This window comes from Peromyscus californicus, unplaced genomic scaffold (assembly GCF_007827085.1).
Source record: "Peromyscus californicus insignis strain IS unplaced genomic scaffold, ASM782708v3 Scaffold_19__1_contigs__length_69161282, whole genome shotgun sequence".
In the NCBI taxonomy this organism is placed as follows: Eukaryota; Metazoa; Chordata; class Mammalia; order Rodentia; family Cricetidae; genus Peromyscus; species Peromyscus californicus.
Genome location: NW_026294491.1, coordinates 25,096,604 through 25,121,471, shown reverse-complemented (window position 1 = coordinate 25,121,471; position 24,868 = coordinate 25,096,604). Strand labels below are relative to the sequence as shown.

Here is a 24,868-nt window from a genome sequence, read left to right as displayed (position 1 = left end):
CGTTGTAGCCTGTGTTGGAATTCTGTCCATTTTTATGGATGAATATTTTTCCATTGCATGGATATACCATAATTCTTTTCTCTGTTCCTCCATGGCTGGGCACTTGGGTGCTTTCCACTTTCAGGCTGTTGTGAATGGTTCAGCTGTGGACATTCACAGACAGGTTTTTGTATGGCTCACGTCCTCACTGTATTGAAGAGGTGTCTGAGATAGTTAAAACTCTGTCCCAGGTGCCACAGCCAGAAAGAGTTGGCCTAGAAAAGCTTTGATTTGGACCTGAGGAGATCTTTCTTCTTGGGTCTCTGTCTTTGCTGCTGTCTGCAGAGAGCATCCTGATGGGTAAGAAGCCCTTTGTCTGGATCTACAGCCAAGCGTCAGCCTTTGAGATAAACAACAGCAGTCACCTTGCTTCCTAGTGAGGAAGGAGCTTTGCATTGGTTGGTGCCTTAGTTAGGATTTCTATTGCTGTGAAGAGACACCATGACCATGGCAACTCTTATAAAAGAAAGTATTTAATTGGGGTGACTTACAGTTTCAGAAGTTTAGTCCATTATCATCATGGCGGGACATGGTGGTATTGCAGGCAGACATGGTGCTGGAGAAGGAGCTGAGAGTTCTACATCTTGATCTACAAGCAATAGGAAATGAACTGTCCCACACTGAGCATAACTTGCAAAGGAGACCTCAAAGCCCACTCCCACAATAGCACACTTCCTCCTACAAGGCCACACCTACTCCAAAAAAGCCACACCTCTTAATGGTACCACTCCCTTTGGGGGCCATTTTCTTTCAAACCACCACATTCTACTCCCTGGCTCCCAGAGGCTTGTATTCACATCATAATGCAAAAATGCATTCAGTCCAACTTTATAATCTCCATAGTCTATAACAGTCTCAAACTTATAAAGTCTCTCCTGAGATTCATGCAATTTTTAAACAGTAATCCCCTATAAAATCAAAATCAAAAAGCAGATCACATACTTCCAACATATAATAGCACAGGATATACACTACCATTCCAAAACATAGAGAAAGGAACATAATGAGGAAAAATACTGGACCAAAGCAAGACCAAAAACCAGCTGGGCAAACTTCAAACTCTGCATCACTATGTCTGATGTCAAAACGCTCTTCAGATTTCCAAACTCCTTTCAGCTTTGTTGACTGCAACACACTTCTTTCTCTTGGGCAGGTTCCACTCCCTGTTAGCAGCTCTCCTTGACAGGTATCCCACAGCTCTGGCATCTCCACATCTTGGGGTCTCCAAGGCAATCCAAGCTTCAGCATCACAGTTTCATGCAATGGCCTCTCTAGGTTTCCATTAAGGGACACACCCCTGACACATGTCTGGCCTCAGCAGCTTTCCTTAGTTGCAGAGGCAAATTCCACAGCCCCTTTCTTCTATCCTTAAAGCCATGTGGCTGAAGCTGCTGAGTTCTGATGCTTGCTGTGGCTGAAACATGGCTTCCTCATTCAATTAAATCGTCACCAGCTGTCTGTTTTCCATGGTTTCCTTTACTTCCTAAGCTTGGCTGTCCTGGAACTTGATCTGTAGACCAGCTGGCCTTAAATTTAGAGATCCGACTTCCTCTGCCTCTTAAGTGATGGGATTAAGGGCGTGCACCACCACACCCAGCTGTAAACTGTTCTTTAATTCCTTTTCACAAGTTGGAATTTAGCTGAGTGGGGTCTTGCCCTGAGGTCACTACTCCCTTGAGTCCATTTCTTAATCTCCTTGAACACAGGACTTACCTCCATTCTACCTCCTGGTGCTCCTTTTCTCTGCAAATTATACATTTTGTATTTTTCCTTGCTCAGCTTGCTCCTTTTCATTATAAATCTTCATTAGAATTAACACTAGTAACTACACAACAGAGTCTGTACTAGGCTGTTTGAGATTTCCTTAGCTAATGCACTTAATCCAAAACTCTTTACATTAGCCTCAGGCAGACTTTTGGGACAAGGGCAAAAAGCAGCCACATTCTTCACCAAAATATCACAAGAACTATCTCTAGGTAATATACTAAAATTCTTCTCCTCTGAAACCTCTTGAGTCAGGCCCCCACAGTTCATCAAATCTCACTCAGCACCACAGTCTTCCATACTCCTACTTGTATGGTCTATTAAACAGCACTTAAAGCATCCAACTGCTTTTCTGATCCACAGCCCCAAGGTCCATATTCCTTCAAACAAAAGCATGGCTAGGCCTATCATAGCAATACCCCAGTCTCTGGTCTCAACTTCTCTCTTAGTCAGGGTTTCTATTGCTGTGACGCGACACCATGACTATGGCAACTCTCACAAAGGAAAATATTTTATTCGGGTGCTTTACAGTTTCAGAAGTCTAGCCCATTATTATCATGGTAGGACATGGCAGCATGCAGGCAGACATGGTGCTGGAGAAGGAGTTGAGAGTTCCACATCTTGATCCACAGGCAACAGGAAGTGAACTGTCTACCACACAAGTGCACTATCTTCTTGAGCAAAGGAGATCCCAAAGCCCACCCCCGTGATGGCACACTTCCTCCTACAAGGCCACACCTCCTCCAACAAAACCACACCTCCTAATACTGCCACTACTCCCTTTGGGGGCCATTTTCTTTCGAAACCTCACAGTTAGTGAGAAAGCACTCCTGAGATTCAGGAAGCCTGTGCCTAGCGCTTGTCATGCAAAGGGCGTCAGTACAACTCTGGGCTGATGACTGTTCCACAGTGATGCTCTGAACTTTGCCCTGGAGATTCCAACCACACCTTCACTCTTCCACCTACCCAGCCTTCTTGGCACTGAAGGAAACACCTTCCCCAGGACGATGCTGTTAGTGTTACTTTTTTTTTTTTTTTTTTTTTTTTTTTTGGTTTTTCAAGACATAGTTTCTCTGTGTAACAGCTCAGGCTGGCCTCGAACTCACAGAGATCTGCCTGCCTCTGCCTCCTGAGTGCTGGGATTAAAGGCATGTGAGACACTGCCCAGCTGCTGCTTTTCTACTTCTTTTTCTTCTTAATTAAAATTATATTCTGTAAATTTAGATTTATTTATTTGTTTTTGAGGCAGGGTCTCACTAGGTAGCCCTGGCTGTCTTGGAACTCACTATGTAGACCAGGCTGGTCTTGAACTCACAGAGATCCACCTGCCTCTGCCTCTGAGTACTGGGATCAAAGGTGTGCACCACTACATTTAGGTTAGGTTTATTATTTTTATTTTATGTATGAGTGTCTTGCCAGCATGTATGTATGTGTTCCATTTGCATGCCTAGTGCTCTTGGAGGTCAGAAGAGAGTTGGGTCCATTGGAACTGGAATTACAGATGGTTGTGAGGTGCCATGTGGATGCAGGGAACCAAATCTGGGTCCTCTGCAAGAACAATAGCTGAGCCATCTCCCCAGGGCCTGGAATATATGTATCAACCAAGGATCAAGAGTATAAGCAATCTTGACTATATATGGAGTTTGAGGCCAGCCTGGGCTACATGTGACTCTAATTGAAAAAAAGAAATCTTAGGCCATGTGAGTCATTATTTTGTTACTTTTTTTTTTAACCCTTTCAAGACTATCTTCTGACCATGGCAGTACTGTATAGACTAATGGACTTTATGGAAAGACCCCAGGCTTGGGTTGGGCCACTCTGGCCTCAGGTCCCAGCTCTGTGCTCTCCAGCTGTGTGACACAGAGGCTGCTTGTCACATCTCCAGTAGCATATGTGTTCTAGCATGACTAAGCATGGACAGGGCAGCCTTTGCGTAGTAGAATCATGGAGTTATACAATGGTTGGCCTGGGTGACACCCCCAGGTCACATAATCCAAACCCCATTTGGGGCTGGTGGCTCAGCCGCTAAAGGCCCTTGCTGCCAAACCTGACATCCTGAGTTGAGTCCCTGAAACCCACGTAGTGGAAGGAGAGAACTGTCTCCGAAAGTTGTCCTCTGGCCTCCATACATGCATGTGGTACGTTCTCTGGCCCATGTGCACACACATCCAGACCCCTTTTATAGATGAGATGCCAAGACTCAAGGAGATCTCTGAAGCTCCATGGCCGACAGTAGAGACACCAGCAGGAAAGCATAGGCCTCCTGAGTGCCAAGTTCAGGGCCGTCTTCATGCCAAGGGCCATGCATGGCTCTTTGAGAGGTAGAAACGGAACCACGTTAGGAGAAAAGAATAAGGAGATGGTGTCTCTGTCTTGAAATGGTCTGGTGTAGAGGCTCACATGAGACCAGAAATTTCCATGACTAAAGCCAAAGTCCATCCACCAGCACGGAGGAGCCAACACTCTGCTGTCTTTTCGGGGGATGCTGCTTGGGTGGGAGCGTGCAGGCCTAGCATGTACAAGGTCTTGAGTTTGATCCCCAGCACTGCATAGAACGAGTGTGGTGGTATACTCCTGAACCCTAGCACCAGAGGCAGGAAGGTCAGAAGTTCAAGATCAGCCTCAGCTAAACCCTGTCTCCCCCCCCACCCCCCACCCCCCACCCCCCAAAAAAACCCCAAAAAGGCATCAGTCTAACCACGCTCTTAGCATCTGCCAGGGTAAAGTCACCACAGCTGGAAGGAGACCCGTTCTCTGTGAGTCTCAAACTGGGCACCAGACACCCCTGAAAGCATAGGTGCCTGGACTCCGTCCCCTGTCGGCCTGGGGAGGGGCCTGGGAATTTGCCCTGCTAACAAGTTCTGGGGTGACAGCGTGGGTCTGGGGACCCCACTTTGAAACTTGGTTCTCGCCACAGTCCTTGGACCTGCTTAGTAGAAATACAGACTCCCAGGCCTCAACCACTGTCCTGCGGCTTCTGTGTCTGTGCATGAATGCAGTGCTGCGGCGACCCTGCCCTGCGGCGACCCTGCCCTGCGGCGACCCTGCCTGCTGCGACCCTGCCCTGCGGCGACCCTGCCCTGCAGCGACCCTGCTCCTCCAATTCAAGAGGCAATGGTGTCACTAAGTTCATACTGGCTGCATGGTTAAATCATCCAGGAACTTTAATTCAATTAATTAATTAATTAATTAATTAATTAATTAATTAATTTATGAGACAGGGTCTCTCTGGCTATCCCTATCTTGCCTAGAACTCACTATGGAGACCATGTTGGTCTTGAACTCACAAAGAGCCACCTGCCTCTGCTTCTGAGTATTGGGATTAAAAGTGTTTACTACCACATCTGCCTGCCTCCCTCCCTCCTTCCCTCCCCTCCTTTAGTGTGTCTGTCTGTGTGTTTGTCTGTGTATCTGTCTGTTGTGGTGTATCTGTGTATCTGTCTGTTGTGATATGTCTGTGTGTCTGTTGTGGTATGTCTTTGTGTTTGTTGTGGTATGTCTGTGTGTCTGTCTTTTGTAGTATGTCTGTGTGTCTGTTGTAGTTTGTCTGTGTGTCTGTTGTGGTGTGTCTGTGTGTCTGTGTTGTGGTATGTCTGTGTGTCTGTCTTTTGTAGTATGTCTGTGTGTCTGTCTGTTGTAGTTTGTCTGTGTGTCTGTCTGTTGTGGTGTGTCTGTGTGTCTGTCTTTTGTAGTATGTCTGTCTGTTGTAGTTTGTCTGTGTGTCTGTCTGTTGTGGTGTGTCTGTGTGTCTGTGTTGTGGTATGTCTGTGTGTCTGTCTTTTGTAGTATGTCTGTGTGTCTGTCTGTTGTGGTATGTCTGTGTGTCTGTTCATCTGTTGTGGCATGTCTGTGTCTGTTGGTTGTGATGTGTGTGTGTGTGTGTGTGTCTGTCTGTCTGTCTATGTCTGTTGTGGTGTGTGTGTGCATGTGCAGGTCAGAGGAAAAGCTTAGCGTCACTCCCCAAGAACTGTCAACTTTTTGGTTTTTTTGAGTCAGGGTCCTCTCATAGACCTGGACCTGGAACTTACTGAGTGGGCTGGCCAGACCAGCCAGCAAACCTCAAGGATGTGCCTTCCTCCACTTCCCCATTGCTGGGAGGACAGGCAGGGGCCACCATGATGCCTGGCTCTTTTTCCAAGGTGTTTTCTGGGGACTGAACTCAGGTCCTTGCAAGGCAAGCCTTTTACCCACTGAGCTCTCTCCGTGGACCTTATTTTACTTTTTAAATATTAGTGTGCGTGTGTGTACGTGCGTGCATGTGTAGGTCAGAGGACAAGTCAGTTCTTTCCTTCTGCCATATAAGTCTTGGGGATTGAACTCACATCATCGGGCTTGGCAGCAGGCCCCTTAACTTGATGAGCCATCTGGATGACCTGTGAATTTTGTTTGTTTGTTTAATAAGTCATGTGACTTGAACAAGCATTTCCTCTTCTGTTTAGGGATAAGTAAGCACACTGCTGTTCTGACAGAGAGGAGTTGGTGGTGACTGTGGTGATATCAGGCCCAGAGCACAGCGTGGCGCTCAGCTTCAGTGATCCATGGCAGCAGTTAATGTTAGACAGAGCCCTGCAGGAGAGGAGCCAAAGTCAGGGCTGGGCGGCTTCTGCCTGGCTGAGAGGAGCCTCGGGAACCATGGCAATGCTTCTGCCTGGAGAAAAGTTTCTGATTTTCTCATTTTCCAGGGAACCAGCAGCAGGTGGAAGGGGAGGGGGCAGGGGTCTAGTAAGTATGCAGCTTCAGTTTTGCAAGATACAAGCATTCTAGAGATTGTTTACCCAGCACATGCCCTTCCTCAAGGCCACTGAACAGCAAGCTCGAACATGATTACATTGGTTTAAAACAAAAAGATTTTTTTTTAGAGTGCAGTTTTAAGTTAGTAGCAAAATAGAGGAGGAATTGGAGTTGCCACAAACCCTTCTCCCCTCAGCCTCCTTCCTGATTCACATCACCAGCCAGCGTGGTCCATTGGTCGGTTACCTTTCTTATTGCTGTGCGAAATACCTACCAGGAGTGCTCAAGAAGAGAGGCTTTCCTTAGTCATGTCTGAGGATACAGTCCATCACGGCAGCATGAGCTTGAGGCTGCTGATCACATTGTATCCACAGCCACGAAGCAGAAAGAGAGGAACACTGGTCCAAAGCTTGCTTTTTGTCTCTTTATTCAGCCCAGGACCCCAGGCCTTGGTTAAGGGTGGGCCTTCCCACCTTACTTAACCTAGTCTACAGACGCTCTCACAGACTCGCCCAGAGCTTTTTCTCCTAGGTGAGTGGAAATCCTGTCAAGCAGGTCGCCTTAACCATCACAGCTGTTACGTGGTTAACTGCTGACCCTGCATCCCATGGCATCTTTATGTCCCCGGTGGTTCACTCGAGAAACTGTGCATTCTCTAGGTTTGAGCAAATGTGTGACGGTGTGCATTTACCATGGCAATGCCAGGCAGTGTGTTCCCTGCTCTAAACACCCTCTGTGCTCTCCACCCCCACCCCAGCCCCAAACTCTGAAACAGCTGCAACTCTGAAAATTGTTTTTTTCATATTTATTTATTTATTTATTCATTTATTTATTTTTCTATTATCAGCTTGATACAGTATAAATTCTTATCCTAATAGTGAAATGTTTCATTGAGGCTTGCCCAGTAATTGAGTAAAACCAAAACTTATTATAAGCCACAGTCATCCTAGGGTCCCCCCTGTTATATAACCTCCCTGGTTCTGTGGGATGCAGTCTGATTGTTCTTTGCTTTATATCTAGAATCCACTTATGAGTGAGTACATACCATGTTTGTCCTTCTGGGTCTGGGTTACCTCACTCAGGATGATATTTTCTAGTTCCATCCATTTGCCTGCAAATTTCATGCTGTCATTGTTTTTCTCTGCTGAGTAGTATTCCATTGTGTATATGCACCACATTTTCTTAATCCATTTTTCAGTTGACGGGCATCTAGGTTGTTTCTAGGTTCTGGCTATTACAAATAGTGCTGCTGTGAACATAGTTGAGCATGTATCTTTGTGGTATGATTGAGCATTCCTTGGGTATATGCCCAAGAGTGATGTGGCTGGGTCTTGAGGTAGATCGATTCCCAATTTTCTGAGAAACCGCCATACTGATTTCCACAGTGGTTGTACAAGTTTGCATTCCCACCAGCAGTGGAGGAGTGTTCCCTTTGCTCTGCATCCTCTCCAACATAGACTGTCATTAGGGTTTTTGATCATAGCCATTCTGACAGGTGTAAGGTGGTATCTCAGAGTCGTTTTGATTTGAGAAAATTGGTTCTTTTTAAATTTTTTATTTCCTTTTTAGTTAAAAAAAATAATTTATTGGTGTGGTGTGGAGGTCAGAGAGGACAACTTTCAGGAGTCAGGCCTCTCTTCTTGCCCCTTGTTGAGAAGCACTGTCTTTTTTCCGGTTTTTTGAGACTGGGTCTCGTGTAGCCCAGGAGGGATTCATATTCACTGTGTAGCTGAAGATGACCTTGAACCTCTGCTTTTCCTGCCTCTGCCTACTGAGAGCTGGAATTGTGCACCACTGCACCTAGCTTATGCATGCTGGGGATTGAACCCAGGGCTTCCTGCATCTTAGGCAAGCAGTCTACCAACTCAGCTGTCTTTCCCAGTGCATGCTCTGCTCAGCACACGCGACTTTTTTTATTTTATGTGTGTCTGTGTTTTGCCATGGGTGTTGGGTCCCCTGGAACTGGAATTGCAGACAGTTGTGAGCTGCCATGTGGGTTCTGGGACTTGAACCAGGGTCCTCTGGAAGAGCAGTCAGTGCTCCTAACCACTGAGCCATCATCTCTCCAGCCCCGCACGCCCCACTTGTAGCTGGCCACTCCGCCTGCTTCTTGGACTTTGTTTACTGGGACCTGTTTCTGCCCACCGTTATGTATCAGCAGGTGCTCACTGGAATGAATATGTTGGCTAGCCTTTCGTAAAGCACCGGGGCCTTTGGAATAGAAGGCTCCTTTATTAACACTAAGCACTGTTTTGATTAGAGGTTTGGGGTGTGCGTTTCAGCCTTCTTGCAGTACATGTAATTACACGGATAATTATGCCTGATGTTCATCGGTACGGTCTTACAAGGACCTGCTTCTCTCTTGAAGCTCAGGTAGGTGCAACTGGGAGTGCTGGGGAGAGCATTGAAGTCCAGGTGTGCTCCAGGACTGATGGAGGGGCCCAGGGTTGACCCTGGTCGTTCATGACCTACCTGCCTCCCCGGCTCCTTGGTAGAGATCTGTGGATAAGTGCCACCAGGTAGCTCAGGATTTGAACAGGGCTCCTTCATCTCTGAGCATCTATGGGGCAAGGTGAAGCCTGGGGAACCAGAGAAGGCTGACCCGGAAGGTGGCGGTCTCTTGGAGAGAGTCCTTGGGGCCTTGGGTCATGCTGTTCTCCTGGGTTGCTGTTCTCCTTTTCTCTCTGAACCAGTCTCCATCAATTAGCCTGAATTTAGGGTGACTCAGCATCCCAGTGTGAGAGGATGTGCGACTCTCCATAGTAATATTGGGGAAGTCTTGAGCAAATGGCTCTGTTGGTTGCCCTGCTCAAATCTCTGGTCTGGAATCTCCATGCTGATTGATTAGCCCCTTTGTCTTACCGGAGTGATAGTGGATGATCTTCCTGGCAACCCCACCCTAATCTTCTTCCCATTGAGGGAAACTCACAGATGCTTATGGGAACTGAGCTCATGCATCACAGCACAAGTGCTCAGTGCTATCGGCAGCACGTGTCTCACCGGGTTGAACGGGACCTTTGAGCTCAGCCGCTCAGCCCCCATCTGCTAGAGGAACCCTCTCTGCTGACCTTGGCCTGGGCCTCATATTACGGGGTTTGTCCTTCCTCACTTCCTTTATGACCCGGTGAACTCTTAACCCATCCTGTCTCATTTGAGGCCCCCTGGAGCATGGGATCCTCTTCTTTTCTAAAAACTTCAAATTACATTTTTATTTATTAATTTTGTGTTGGAGAGGGGTGCACATGCTGCATTGTGTATATGAAAGCCAGAGGACAACTCTCCCAGGAGTTGATTTTCCCTTTCCAACATGTGGGTCCTGGAGACTGAACTTGGGTCATCTGCTCTGGTGGCTGGTGCCTTTACCGGGTGAGCCATTTCCTCAGCCAAAAGTATTACCAGAGCACTCTTGACTCAGTGTTTGCAGGATTTCTTCTTTCTTTCTGCTACTAGAAATTAAACTAGTACTTCGTGCATGCTGATCAAGTACTCTACCACTGAGCTGCATTCCCCAGGATTAGAACCCCCTCCTGAGGATGCCATTCTATCTGCAGCCTACATTGGCCCTTTCCTGGTTGAAGACCCTTTAACTTGTTCTTAATTGTGCCTGATGACCATCCACATCCTGGCCATATCTTCTGGAACCAGTGCCATGCGTTCCCATAACCAAAGACCCAGCGTTGAATTTGGCTTAGCTTATGGGGACCTTTAATTCCTCACAAAACCATGGTCAGCATAGAGTGTGCTCAGCCTCTAAATTAAGACTTCAGAAAAACTCCAGGAGAGCAGAAAGCCGGGGAAGCCTGCGGGCCTTTCCTCAGACGTGCTGAGCCTTGGGATCATATGCTTTGAACTGGAGAAGCCTCCAGGAGTTGGTAGCCACAGCTACAGTTTCCCAATGGGAATTGGGAAATTAATTCCTTTCTGTCTGCCTGACCTAGAGGTGGGTGCCTGGGCATAGCCTTGACTGAAGCAGGTGGTATAGCAGAGCGCTTGGAATGCAGACTTCCTGGGCCAGCAAGGTGGCTTAGCTGGTAAAGGCATTAAGCCTGATGGGCCTAAGTTTGGTCCCCAGAACCCCTGTGGTGGAACAAAAGAACCAACTCCCACAAATTGTCCTTTGACCTCCACACAGGTACCCAATTCCCCTCAAATATAAATGTAATAAGCCAGGCATGGCATTTTTAATCCCAGCACTTGAGCAGAGTGTGGAGGCCCAGAGGCAAGTAGCTTTCTGTGAGTTTGAGGCCAGCCTGGTCAACATAGGGGGTTGCAGGCCAGCCAGAGCTACATAGAGAGACCTTGTTAAAAAAAACAAAAAACAAACAAACAAACAAACAACCATGCACACAAGATAAATGTACTAAAATATTTAAAAAAGAAAATGGATAGAGACTTTGTCTGCCTAACCTGAGTCCAGATTCCCTACCCCCAACTCCTAGCTCAGCACCTGTCCCCAAAAGGAACAGAGGACAGTGAACGGGACATTCATGTGTTTGTATGTGTGTGTGGGGGTGTGGTCCTGGTGATTGAACCATGTAAGGCAAGCACTCTCCCACCAAGCTACTCCCTAGCCCTGGAAAAAGTCACTTATTTGTGGTTTCCTTGTGTGGAAGGGGTTGGCATATGTGAAGAAATAAAGTGATATTACTTACGGCCATACAGTCACCATCCCTAAAACCATAAGCTCCCAGAATGTTGCTTCTCATGTACTGATGGGAAGGTTTGTTCCAGGATGGCTGAGTCCCTGGATAGTCACGTTCTTGTCCTGAGAACATGACTTCTTCCCTCAGCAGGGATGATGCTCAGCGCTGGTAGTGGCTGGTCATACAGCTGGAATGAGGCGTGTTTGCCTCAGGTCCAGTGGACCTGTTGAAGGAATACTCGGCGACCTCTGCTGTCAGTGGCAGCCAGAGTGCCCTGACTAGGTACCCTACGCCTCTGGTAGGCAGTTTGGGGTTATAGGATGCATGGAACAGATGGAGTCCCTGGGAACAATGGTAACAAAATCACAGGGCGGGGACAAGATAGGGTGCCACTAGATGAAGGCCTGGCGCTTAGATGAGCCTCAATGGCCAATGGAGGGTAGATGAGAGAAGCAGGTGTTGGGGTGACATCCCTAGCCCTTGGCATACTTGCAGGGTCAGGATGGGTGGCCCAGTGACTTCTATCAGTTGGCCACAGGAAGCTTCAGAGACTTTGTCTGTGGCTTAAAGCAGACTGGAAGAGTGGAGTGAGAGAGAATGTTCTTCCCTTCCTGTTGGTTAATTGTCTTGTCCCCGAGAATTAATGGACCCACAACAAAAGGAAACGAGGATTTCGGATTTCGTCTGTGTAGGAGTGACAGCTAGAAGGTGAAGAGGAAGCTCTCCGGGGGCTGCAGCAGCTGACAGGGAGCTGCTTTGCCAGTAAATAGTGACAGCTTTGAGCTCCCCCAGACTGTGGGGCGCTGGCTGACTGAGAGGGAATAGAGTGAAAGAGACACACGCTCTCGGTGGCCTTGGGTTGCCAGCTAAGTGTGAGTCACCAGCCGCTTGCCATCAGGAAGCTGGAGAGCGGGTATGAGCCTCCTGGCTGAGAGCCAGAATCAGCCAGTTGTTTGAAAACAGGAACAGGTCTCTCAAAAAGACTGTGCCCAAGGATTGATAGGTTCAGGTGGGCTGTGACTGGCTGGCCTTTTGCAAAGGATGTGAAAAAATGAAAATCAAATCCTTGGATCAGTGGCCCAAACTGGAGTGAATTCTCATTTATGGCTGCTGCTTACCCCTTTTGATGTTGTAGAAGAAGTAGAGAAATTGAATTGAAGAAGGTGGGTAGACACCCCCATCTCTACCCCAGCACCCATGTGCATCCCCTACCTCTTTCCAAATCTGTGCCTGAATGCCAGCTCTGATTGTTGGAATTCCTGGCCACTCCCCCAGTACATGACCGCACATGCGCTGTCCAGTAGCCAAGCAAGAGGCTTCGTCATCCCAGGGCCTTATGTCCTACATAGTCTATGCTCTGTGTGATCACATTATTTGCGCACAGTGTGACCACGTAATCTATGCGCATGTGTGGAGTAGCTACGTAAGCCCATATGTGCGAGTGCAGGAGGAACCTATAAAAAAAGCGGGTTCTGCCGGGCGGTGGTGGCGCACGCTTTTAATCCCAGCACTCGGGAGGCAGAGGCAGGTGGATCTTTGTGAGTTCAAGGCCAGCCTGGTCTACAGAGCGAGATCCAGGAAAAGGCGCAAAGCTACACAGAGAAACCCTGTCTCAAAAAACCAAAAAAACAAACAAACAAACAAAAAAAAAGCGGGTTCCATCTATCCCTCCTCTCTCTCCTTGCACAATCTTCCATAGGCCTAAGCACATGCCCTCTGTTCCCTTCCCTTAATAAACTCTTACAGTGGGTTTCATTGTGCCTCGTGGCTTTTCTCGCACGGCAACAGCGACACTTAATGAATAACATTGCGCCGCTTAATAACTAACACTCATCACAACTGGGGCCCTCGTATCATTTTCAGTGAGAAAATACCTGACATAAATACGTACATGGAGGACTGACTTATTTGGGTGATGGCTTCAGAGCATCCTGATGGCGGAGACATGGCAGAGCCGCTGATTCTGGGAACGGGGAGAGGGGAGGACTGAGAGATGAGCTAGTAGCTTTCTCCTTTCCCTTGGATTCCGTCCACGCATCCAGCCCTGGGCTCGAGCTGCCCACATCGGAACATGTCTTCCCCTCATGGATCCTCTTTGGGATCTCCGCCAACACGTCAGATGTGATGCACTCAGGTGTGTTTACTAGTTCTAGGCACCTAGCAAGCCCATCAGGTGACGGTCAAGATCGACCGTAACAATGGTAGGATGTTGGGGTCTACCTGGTGACTTTCTCTGGGGAGACATGAAAGAAGTGTCTGCTCACTCCAGAAAGGACACTGACTGGAGATCAAAGGAATGATTTTTGCTCAAGGCCACCTTAGTGAAATCGTGAGTGTATCAGGATGGCTTGCAGGAGCGTGGATGACTCAAAGGCAGCTGTGTCTCCAGAATGCCCACCCCAGCTTGCAGGCATCTCCATTGAAGTCTCCTCTCCCTGCAGCTTTTACTGCTTATATAACCTTGGAGAGGACCTTTGTCAATCTTGTAACTTTTTGAGCTTCCTTTTAAAAAAATTACACATTTTTTTAATTACCTTTTTTATTTGTTTGTTTTCAAGACAGGGTTTCTCTGTATAGTCCTGGCTGTCCTGGAACTCACTCTGTAGACCAGGCTGGCCTTGAACTCAGAGATCTGCCTGCCTCTGCCTCCCAAGTGCTGGGATTAAAGGTGTGCGCCACCACCGCCCAGTCCATTACATTCGTTCATTTGTGTGTGTCTGTGTAGGTGCATGTGCGTCACAGCATATGTATGGAGACCGGGACAATGTGCAGGGACTGATTCTCTCCTTCCACCAGGTCAAACTCAGCATCAAACTAGGTTGTCAGACATGGCAGCAAAAGCCTTTACCTGCTGAGCCATCTTGACAAGGTTATTTATATGAGCATCTGAACCTCAGGTTTCCTGAGTTTGCTGAGTCTTACCAGCCTGCTCCCTTCCTCCAGGAGGAGATATTTCAGTGTGGAGGGAATAGCTACACAGTAGAATGTTCTGGGAATGTACAGGCATGAGGAGCGGGATGTGGGCTGGCCATTTCTGGGCTGATCTGCTCAGGGTGACAGGCAGCTTTGAAGCGCCTTGGAAATAACTTGAATGGCTTTGTGTCTCTTCTTTGATTGTGATCATTTCCCTCACTTTGGGGATCAATTGTATGTCGCAGTAGCGCCCGCGCTACCACCACCACCCGTTCACCATGTCCGAGCGAGGGGCTGTGGATTAAAAAATAGAGACAAGAGACAGCGGGTCATTCGCCCCAGCAGAATGCCGAATGCCGTTTATTGAAAGAGGGAGGAAACCTTAAATACAGGCTTACAGCACAATGGGAGAACCCCGGAGGGCAGAAGTTCGCTGCCACGATGTTCTACATTCTTGCATCTAAGCTGTTTACACCAAATGCAGGATGCACAAACAAAGAACCTCTGGTGAATGTTCAGGAAGAAGGAAACCTGCAGGGAATCATCGTAGGGAGGACATCTGGTCCAGGTCGGCAAGCAAGGCAGCAGCTACCCAAATTGGGGGGCCAGGGCCCTACAAGTGTACAGTCCTTCACCGGTGCCAGACACTGAAAACCCTGCCTGCCTCACAGCTGCTGCCTGGGTCCTGCTGTACTATTCCTGACTATCTGTTGTGGGTCTGCTTTTCCCTGTTCCTTTTATCCTTCTTACTTTACATTTCATGAAAAAGAGAAAGATTATGGGGTGGGGAGATGCTCAGCAGGTCCAAGTGTTTGCTGTGCAGGCCAAGGACCTGAGTTCGATTCCCAGCACTCACATAAAAGCCAGACATAGTGTCAGTGACCCTAATGTGGAGGGTAGAGATAGGCAGATCGCCGGGGCTCACTGGCTAGCCATTCTGTCCAAAACAGTGACCACTGCGATTCACTGAGAGACCCTGTCTCAACAAATAAGGTGAAGAGGGATTGAGGAAGACACCTGGCATTGATCTCTGGCCTCTACACGTGCACACTCACCCACATGCACATATATATATATCACATACACACACAGTATTACGATATGGTAAGTGTGGTGGTTTGAGTAAACATGGCTCCCCTAGGCTCATGTATTTAAATGCTTTGTCACCAGGGAGAGGCACTATTTGAAAGGATTAGAAGGATTAGGAGGTGTGGCCTTGTTGGAAGAAGTATGTCACTTGGGATGGGGCTTTGAGGTTTCAAAACCCCAGGCCAGGCCCAGGTTCTCTCTCTGCCTGTGGATCAGGATGTAGTCTCAGCTACTACTCTGGTGCCTGCCTGCAAGCTGCCATGCTCCCTGCCATGATGATACTGGACTAAACCTCTGAAACTGTGCACAAGCCCCCAGTTAAATGCTTTCTTTTATTTATAAGAGTTGTCTCAGTCATGTGTCTCTTCACAGCAACAGAACAGTGACTAAGACATTAACAAATTACCAAATTACATTTAAAAAAAAATCTGGGCTGGGTGTTGGTGGCGCAAGCCTTTAATCCCAGCACTCGGGAGACAGAGGCAGGATCTCTGTGAGTTCGAGGCCAGCCTGGGCTACAGAGTGAATTCCAGGAAAGGCGCAAAGCTACACAGAGAAACCCTGTCTTAAAAAACCAAAAAAAAAAAAAAAAAAAAAAAAAAAAACACAAAAAAAAAAGAAAGAAAGAAAAAGAAAAAAAAATCTGGGGGCTGGAGAGATGGCTCAGAGGTTAAGAGCACTGGCTGCTCTTCCAGAGGTACCAAGTTCAATTCCCAGCAACCACATGGTGGCTCACAACCATCTGCAATGAGATTTGGTGCCCTCTTCTGACCTGCAGGTATACAAAATAAATACATAAATAAATGAATCTTTAAAAAAAAAAATCTGTCAAATGGTACAGAAGTGGAATCCCCTCTACACCCTGGGCACTGTGTTATGTGCCTGTAATCTTTGCACTTGGGAGATAGAGGCAAGAGCTTAGGGAGTTCAAGGCCAACTTCAGTCACATAGCAAGTTCAAGGTCATCCTGGGATACATGAGACCCCATTTCAAAAAATAATTTTGTAAAGTTTAATGTTTATAGACATATTTATAAACAGTTGCTTCAGATAGAAGACTGTTCCACAGAACCCAGGTGGAGATCTTAGGACAACTTGGCAAGAATTACTTCTTTCTTTCTACCCTTGCATAGGTTCTAGGCTCAAATTCAGGCCATCAGGCTTGTATTGCAATCTCCTTTACCCACTGGGCCATCTTGCTGGCCCTGGTGCCCTGTTTCTGAGGCCCAACAGCTCTGTTTGCCACCAGCACCCAGTGCCTAAGCCTGGGTTCCTCTCTATAGAATGGCATGTCAAAGTGATCCCAGGGCCTAATTCCTGGACCTGCAAACAGATGGAGAATGCCAGTAATAATGGTGGCATCAGAAGATAGAAACCCACAAGCACATCATGCTTATACTTAACCAAAGGTGTAAGAAACTGGCTGTTGTGTGACAAATGCCTTCCCCAGGGAGACACAACACATGTTTACTCACCCCAGATAGGGAACTCATGACAGATCAAAGTACAGATACCCCCAGAGTCCAACTTGGTGAACCAATGCGTTTTCCTGGGGTGACTCACAGGAGTGTGGTTTGGAGGGTTACCTATAGGGAGCAGAAATGACTCAAAGACAGATGTATCACCAAGACCTACCCTACCATGGGTGACACACAACTCACAGAAGCTGGGAAACCTGGAGCACACTGCACAGCCTACAGGCAGCTCAGCAGGTTGGAGAGTGTTCTTTCTAGGTGACTCTGGTCTACACCTCTTTCAGGCCACTCTGCTGGTTTCTGCTTCCTCCAGGGAGCTGGTCTGGTCTCAGTCTTCTTTGCTTGTCTGAGAGTCTCTTTTGCAGGTGAGCAGAGCTTTTTCTGAGAAGGACTTTCATCTTTTATTGCTTACTCTGGTAGGGAGGGGCTTCGTGAATCTGCTTGGTTTCAGGGACTTCCTGAAGCTCTTTTGAGTTTTTTACCTTCCAGCTTAAGCGGCTTCCGGGAAGGGTGGAATGTTTCAATCTCAGAGGAAACTGTTACACAGTTACACAAGCAAAGACAGATCCAAAGTCGATCAAGGCTGCGCGGTGACGCATGCCTTTAATCCCAGCACTCGGGAGGCAGAGCCAGGCGGATCTCTGTGAGTTCGAGGCCAGCCTGGGCTACCAAGTGAGTTCCAGGAAAGGCTCAAAGCTACACAGAGAAACCCTGTCTCGAAAAACCAAAAAAAAAAAAACAAAAAAAAAAAAAAACCCAAAGTCGATCAATTCCACTCCTGGTTTCCACAATCAACAAATTTCCCTGAGAGTGCCATTTTTGTAATCCTATCCAATGGCTCTGTTCTCTCTGGTGGCATATACCAGTGTATGTTTTTGGATATGGTAATGGGCACTTCCCATAACTCCACGGTGGCACTGTATAAAAGTGGCTCATTATAAGTCATTCTGTCTGCCTTAGCATTAATGCCATCTTCCTGGATGCTCTTATTCAAGTCATTCAAGTCTTCCTGAATAGGATTTCTAGTCTGCTCCAATTGAGAATGCCACCTAGATGGCGGGATGGAGGCTAAACACCACCAATTTCAGACACTGCGGAGGAGTGATTACCCAGACTGCCCCAGGATGATTCAGGCAGGCCTTGTTTTTTTCTGCCTTGTTTAGTCTTACTGATGAGAAAGTGACTGCCTAGTTTATTTTCAAATTTGCCAGGTATTTTTCCCAGTGTAAGTTCATTTTGTGATCATGTATTTTTCTGTCCTCAAAGTATCACTGTATATACCTGCATTTGACAAATTGTTTTGTATAAATACAATAGTAATATTTTACTTATGTAAAATAAGCACTGTGATTGTTTATGGTAACAAACAACCAAATACTCTGAAATAATTGCTGTTAGCACTCTGGTTATTTTTCTTCAGATTGTCTTTCCCAAGCCTGTATATTTTTTATCTGGTTGAAACTATTGTGTACACAGAATTTTTTTTTTTTTTTTGAGACACCACCTTGCTGTGTTATCCTGATGGCTAGGCTCAAATGGTCTCCCAAGTAGTTGAGATTACAGGCACACGCCTTCACATTCAGCTTAATGTTAATATCTTGTTTAAAAACAAAATTGCCGATCTTGGGGCTCGAGATGTAGGTAGAGTCCTGCCTAGCACATATGAAACCCTGGGTTCCATCCCTGGCATAGCATAAAACCAGGCATGGTGGCACCAATCTGCAGAGACAGGAGGATCAGAAATGCAAGATCATGCTCAACTATACAGTGAGGTAGAGGTCAGCCCTGAACTAAAAAAGAAACAGCAAATATCTAACCTCTATAATGTGAACTATAAAATTTGGAAAGCGTGGTGTGAACTATGACGTTGGGAAAGTGTGAACTATTAAATGCGAAAGTTACCAACAGGCGTGGGTTGACAGTTCCCGATGAAGGAGCTTTACCAGGCTTTCAGTGAACGCCCTCCAGCACGCCAAACACAGTAACAAAAGATGTGAGCAGGGTGCTCCATGGGGGAGATAAAGATGGTTAATAGACTATGAAACGTAATTAGTCTCATTACCCAAAGCATTGCAGATTAGACCCAGGAAGACCGTTTCCCTCGGTCATAATGCTAGGTATGTTTTTTTTTTTTTTTTTTTTTTTTTTTTTTTTTTTTTGGTTTTTCGAGACAGGGTTTCTCTGTGTAGCTTTGCGCCTTTCCTGGAACTCACTCTGTAGCTCAGGCTGGCCTTGAACTCACAGAGATCCGCCTGGCTCTGCCTCCCGAGTGCTGGGATTAAAGGCGTGCGCCACCACCGCCCGGCCCAATGCTAGGTATGTTTTTAAAGCCTGCTGCTGCTGTTCAGTAGATTTATAAAGCAACAATGTTCCGGAGAGCAGCTTGCCATCCATGTGAGGGCATGTGTATTTGTTTATGACTCACATTTTCCCTTTGTAACTGTCTTATGTTCTATTTATTGATTAGTCTTAATTTCTCTTTATACTATTGTCTTAAGCATTTTCATTTTCTATTTTTTTTCCTTTGAGACAGGGTTTCTCTGTGTAGTTTTGGTGCCTGTCCTGGATCTCGCTCTGTAGACCAGGCTGGCCTCGAACTCACAGGGATCCGCCTGCCTCTGCCTCCCGAGTGCTGGGATTAAAGGTGTGCGCCACCATTGCCCGGCTCATTTTCTTTATCTTATTTATAGACTCTTGCATAATCCATTGTTTGCCTTATTTTCTTTAAAAGATTTATTTTTCTTGTTTGCCTTTGTTTTTCTGAGACAAGAGGTTTTTTGTGTAACCCTGGCTAGCCTTGAACTCACTCTGTAGACCAGACTGGCCTCAAACTCACAAAGATCCACCTGCTTCTGCCTCCCAAGTGCTGGGATTTAAAACTGTGCGCCACCACCGCCTGGCTTTTTTTTCTTTTTTTTTTTTTTTTTTTTAATATTCAGTGGTCTATCTTTTATGCAGTTTCTGCCCCACCCCTTGTCCCTGTCCCTGTCTTAATATGCTCCCTAGGTTCCAAAAGATACCCTTCATCTAAGAGGTTACATAGATATTATCTCCGATTAGTTCTGATTTTTCTGGTGAAGATAATCTTAGGTGAGTCTTTTTTTGTTTTCCCCAAGCTATTAAGTGAGGGAGCTGCTGAGCTCTTCCTTGGTTTATTTGTGAGGCTTCCATTAGCATTATTCAATTACAACGTGTTTTCTTCTGTGCGAAACCTTCTGGGCTCAACATTTTCTTTTCATGGTGTTTGTCCTTTGGCCTCTCTTAATCAGTGTGACTTCTGAAGTGACTGTTACCCTGCATTATTTTTCAGATCATTCTGTTTACTCAGTGAGAGATGGGATTTGGGTAGAAAACAAAGCAGACATTCTATTGAAATTTTTCTCTAAAAAAAGGCATCATGGAGCTGGGTAGTGAAGGTTCAGACCTTTAATCCCAGCACTTGGGAGGCAGAGGCAGGTGGATATCTTTTGAGGTCAGCCTAGTCTACATAGTGAGTTCCAGGACAGCCAGGGCTACGTAGAGAAACCGTGTCTCGAAAACTAACAAACAAAAGACAACACAGACTGGAAAAATGGCCCAGTGAATGGTTAAGAGCCCTTACTGCTCGTTCAGAGGACCAGAGTTCAATTACCAACACACAGGTGGGATGGATCACAACCGTCTGTAACTCCAGCTTCAGTGGATCCGACCCCCACTACTGCTCTCCTTGGGCACCTGCACATCCATGCATGTACATACACAAAGACACACACATATGCATACCTTAGAAGTCAAATAAAATCTCTTTTTAAAACGCAACATCATTTAATATTTTTTTTCTTGTTATCAACGAACATCCTGTTTGTCTTCACATATAAACCTAAAAATATCTGAAAACAGACACATAAAGGTATTAATAAAACCTAGGATTAAGCGGTCTCAGTGGCATTGCATGAGACTCTGGCTGGAGGAACAGCTGCTTAGGGCAGCACGAGGCTTCATGGAGCAGGTGACATCTGACTAGGACTTGGAACGAAAGTAGAGATTCCGTGGGATGGTGGCTTGAGAAGGGCTTCAATTATTATGTGAGGAGTAATCATGATTAGTATATGGTCATTTCCACGTGCCTTGTGTTATTTTTGCTATTAGGAATAGGACCTTTAAAAGTCACATCCTTCCACTGGGAATACGGCACAGTGGTAGAGCACCTGCCTTAGCCAGCCCAAGGCCCCAGGTTCAACTCCCAGTGCCGCATAAAAGACAAACAACAAGGAATGAGAATCCATATATTTTATTGCTGGCACATGGGATTATTTATTATTTATTATTATGCGTATTTATTCTGGAACCGTCTGCAAATGCGTGGCCACCTACGAGAGCCAGGCTTCTGTGGAGAAGAGATGGGATAGTGCTACCACAGTCAGTGAAAGCCCCAAGGGCTCAGAAAGCAATGATCAGCACCAAGGAAGCTCTGGAATGATTCCCAGAAGAGATCTGGAGGGAGCCAGCCTTGAAGTATAGAGAGGGTTTAAACAGTGAGGAGGGAAGGTAGAGGTGTGTGGGTGTGGGGTGGGTAGCACTGTAACACAATAGCCATTTATCTGCTGGGCCCTTTGTGAGTTGAGACTTTTATCACAGCTCCTCTTCCTGGCAGCTGCCAGTCCAATACCACTGTTGTTGTTTTCTATAATAGATGGGGAAACTGAGGCTCAGGGATCTTAAGTAACCGGGGAGAGGAGAACTGGATAGCCTAAAAGCATAGCCTCTGCCCTTCATGTGTCTCTCTGTGTGCATGCATGCAGTTTTATGGAGACGTAGTTCATCCATGTGAAGTGACCCACCCGAGGCTGGGCATGTGGCTAAGTAGGCCGAGTGTTTGCCCGGCATGTGCAAAGCACTGGGTTCGATCCCCAACACCTTGTAAAACTGGATGTGGTAAGGCACACCTGTATCCCCAGCCCTTAGGAGGTGGAGGCAGGAGGATCAGAGTCATCCTTGGCCACATGGTGAGTCTGAGGCTGGCCTACTCTGCGGCATGAGACACTGAAGACGAAGGAAGGGAAGAGAGAGGAAATCCTTTCAGTGGTTTTCATCGTATCCAAGGAGCTATAAAATCGCTGCCATGGTCCAATTTTAGCACATTTCGCAGAAAGAGAACACAAAGCCGCCCCTTCCTCACCACTCCCCGCTCCTCTCCCCTGCAGCCCCTTGCCCTCTGGCAGCTGTTGCTTTCTGTCTGAGTGGATTTGCCTCTTCTGCGCATTTCATGTACGTGGGGTCAGGCTGATGGGTGGTGCTGATGACCGGCTTCTTTGGCTCAGCACTGTGGTTGTTTTTTATTTTTTTATTTTTTTTCTTTCCCCAAGACAGGGTTTCTCTGTGTAGTTTTGGTGCCTGTCCTGGATCTCGCGCTGTAGCCCAGGCTGGCCTCGAACTCGCAGAGATCCGCCTGGCTCTGCCTCCCGAGTGCTGGGATTAAAGGCGTGCGCCACCACCACCCAGCCAGCACCGTGGTTTTTTTTTTTTTTCATGATTCTTCCATATTATGGTATTTCTCTGTGGGCAGCGGGGCATGTTCTTATGTACATATGCATGTCTGTGCATGTATGTTGTTTCTTGGTTACCATCCATTCCCCCCCACCCTCCGTTTTTGAGATGGGGTCATTCCCTGGCCTTTAACTCAGGAGTAGGTTAGGTTGGTTGGCCAGTGAGTCCCAGGCTAAGCCTGTCTCTACCTCCCCAGAACCGGGATCATACACGCACACCACCGTCACCAGAACTGCCTTTTTTCCCTCCTCCCTTGTGGGTTCTGGGGATCACATGCAGGCCCTTGTACTTGCGAGGTAAGCACTTTACCAACCACGCCACCTCCCCAGCCTCTATGGCATTTTTTTCTTTTTTTTTTTTTTTTTTTTTTTTTTTTTGGTTTTTTTTTTTTTTTTTTTTTTTTTTTTTTTTGGTTTTTCGAGACAGGGTTTCTCTGTGTAGCTTTGAGCCTTTCCTGGAACTCACTTGGTAGCCCAGGCTGGCCTCGAACTCACAGAGATCCGCCTGGCTCTGCCTCCCAAGTGCTGGGATTAAAGGCGTGCGCCACCACCGCCCGGCTGGCATTTTTTTCTTATTGCTGAGCAGTACTGCTTTTTATGGGCAGGTCACCCATTTCTCAGTGAGTGGCCAGCCCAACCGTGTCATTCTGTTTTCAGGCCTTTCGAGCCAAGCTGCCGAAGACACCTGCATGTCCTGTGTTTTCTGCCTGGAAACGCTGGCCTTTGTGTCTCCTGGGTGTCTATGTGGGCAGGGTGGCAGCCCTCAGTCCTGTAATGACTTTGCGGTTAGCCCCCGGGGAAGTGCGAGCCTGTGGCTTCTCTGCTTCTTTGATACAGACCCGGGAAAGATGGGCAAACCACAGAGTCTGAGCATTGTGTGTGTCCAAAGCAAGTGATTGTGAAGTGCTCTCCAAGAGGCTGCCTCGTTGTCAGATCTTTGATTCCGAGGGAATTGGCTCTGTAAGGGAAGGGCCTGAACCCTGCTGCCCGGAATGACATTATTATTGTGACTTCAAGGTCTTGTCTCTTGGATTCCAGCTGTGGTAATAGAGATGGAGACAAAACCCAAGGTTCTGAGTGTGAAGGAAGTGTCCTTCAAGTGAGGCGTAATGGGACAGGCCAGAGGGCACAGACGCTGGAGGGGGAGGTGGGTTTGGTCCGTGTGGGTCTGAGGCTGGCTCCTGGGAAGCTGTGACTCATGGCTCTGATCTGTCCTTGTCTTTTTTGTTGCAGACTTGGCCGACTGCAAGCTCGTTTCTTTCCCCATCTGCATCTACAAGGTCCTGAGGAACGTCTCCGACCAGATCCACCTCATCACACTGGCTAACAATGAACTCAAGTCCCTCACCAGCAAGTTCATGACCACCTTCAGTCAGCTTCGAGGTAGGCCAGGGGTTAGCTCAGACAAGGAGTGTGTGACCAGCCCCAGACGTTCAGGGTCTCACCCCCTCTGGAGAATGTCCCCAGAGCTAGTCCTGGACCAACCAACCAGACTCGTAAAAACATTCCCTAGGGTATAGGCTTTGAAGACCTGGAAGTCTCTGGGTCAAATTCTGTTTCCAGCTGACTGAAAATAAGATGGACAGAGCCGGGTGTGGTGGCGCACGCCTTTAATCCCAGGAGGTAGAGAGTCAGGCGGACCTTTGTGAGTTCGAGACCAGCCTGGTCTACAGAGTGAGTTTCTGGACAGCCAGGACTGTTGCACAGGGAAACTGTGTCTCAAAAGAAGATTGACTGAAGACAAGTCCTGGCTTGACTCTTCCGTTCTGAGCAGACCAGCGAGCCGAGGAGACGTGAATGACTGATTATTCCCTTCTCGTCCCCAGCGTTGTTCTTTCCTTCTTTCATGTTGCTTTTCTCAGGGCAGCCGTGACAAGTGCCAGCAATGCTGGCTTATCTCTGGCACACACCGAGTGAGTGGATATGGTCCTTGGAGGGTGCTAGGCAGGAGGCCAGCAGGTGGGCATTTTGGATCTTTTGAAGCGGTGTTTCTGGGTAGCTTAGCAGGATGTGCGGTGGTGCTCACTCCCTCCATCTTTCTGCCTCGTGGAGCAGGACTGGATGGAAGGCGGGAGAGCGGCAAAAGGCGCAGGATGCCTGAATAAGGTGGATCCTGCTTCCTAGGGCTCTCTGTCTGCCAGGGATATGAAAAGGGTCTGTGATTCTGTTTAGAGAAACAGACACAAAATACTGGTCCTGTATGAAGAACAAGCAAGTGTATCTCAGATCCCTGATTTCGGCTGGTCAGATGTACTGACTGGTTCTGTATGTCAACTTGACACAAGCTAGATGTTATGCCCAGATCATGACCCCAAAGAGACCACAGAAGACCATAGGTGTCCAGAATGCAACAGCAAGGTTTATTCTGTAGATACAAGTCTAGACAGGGAACCCATTCCTACACCCAATAGAGTGAGGCAGGGAGGAGTTGCTCTTTCTTTGTGTGGCTAGCTTTTTAAAGGCAAAAACCACAAGCCCTTCAGGGGAGTTGGGGGGGGGCGGTTTGCACGGGTGCAACTTGGATTGGTTTATTTTTATCTCTGTTCTCTTTTAATTGGGTGAGGGTATGTAACCTTTGAATTTACTGGTTGGGGGTTACAATTATCACTTTGGGGGCAGTCCGGCACAAGTCCCAGGCTTTGTCCTTGAGCTGCCATGGGGGCTGGCTGGCCTAGCACATACTGACTGTG

The 24,868-nt window shown here is 47.3% G+C and overlaps 1 protein-coding gene across 1 annotated transcript in view; it reads left to right on the top strand.

Moving 5' to 3' along the window:
- The window catches only part of Lrrc20 (leucine rich repeat containing 20), a 107,702-nt gene that overhangs the window by 35,373 nt on the left and 47,461 nt on the right, over positions 1-24,868 (top strand). Inside the window, exon 3 of the mRNA XM_052744890.1 lies at positions 23,412-23,561. Coding sequence (XP_052600850.1) covers positions 23,412-23,561 — 150 coding nt within the window. The remainder of the gene's footprint in view (positions 1-23,411; positions 23,562-24,868) is intronic.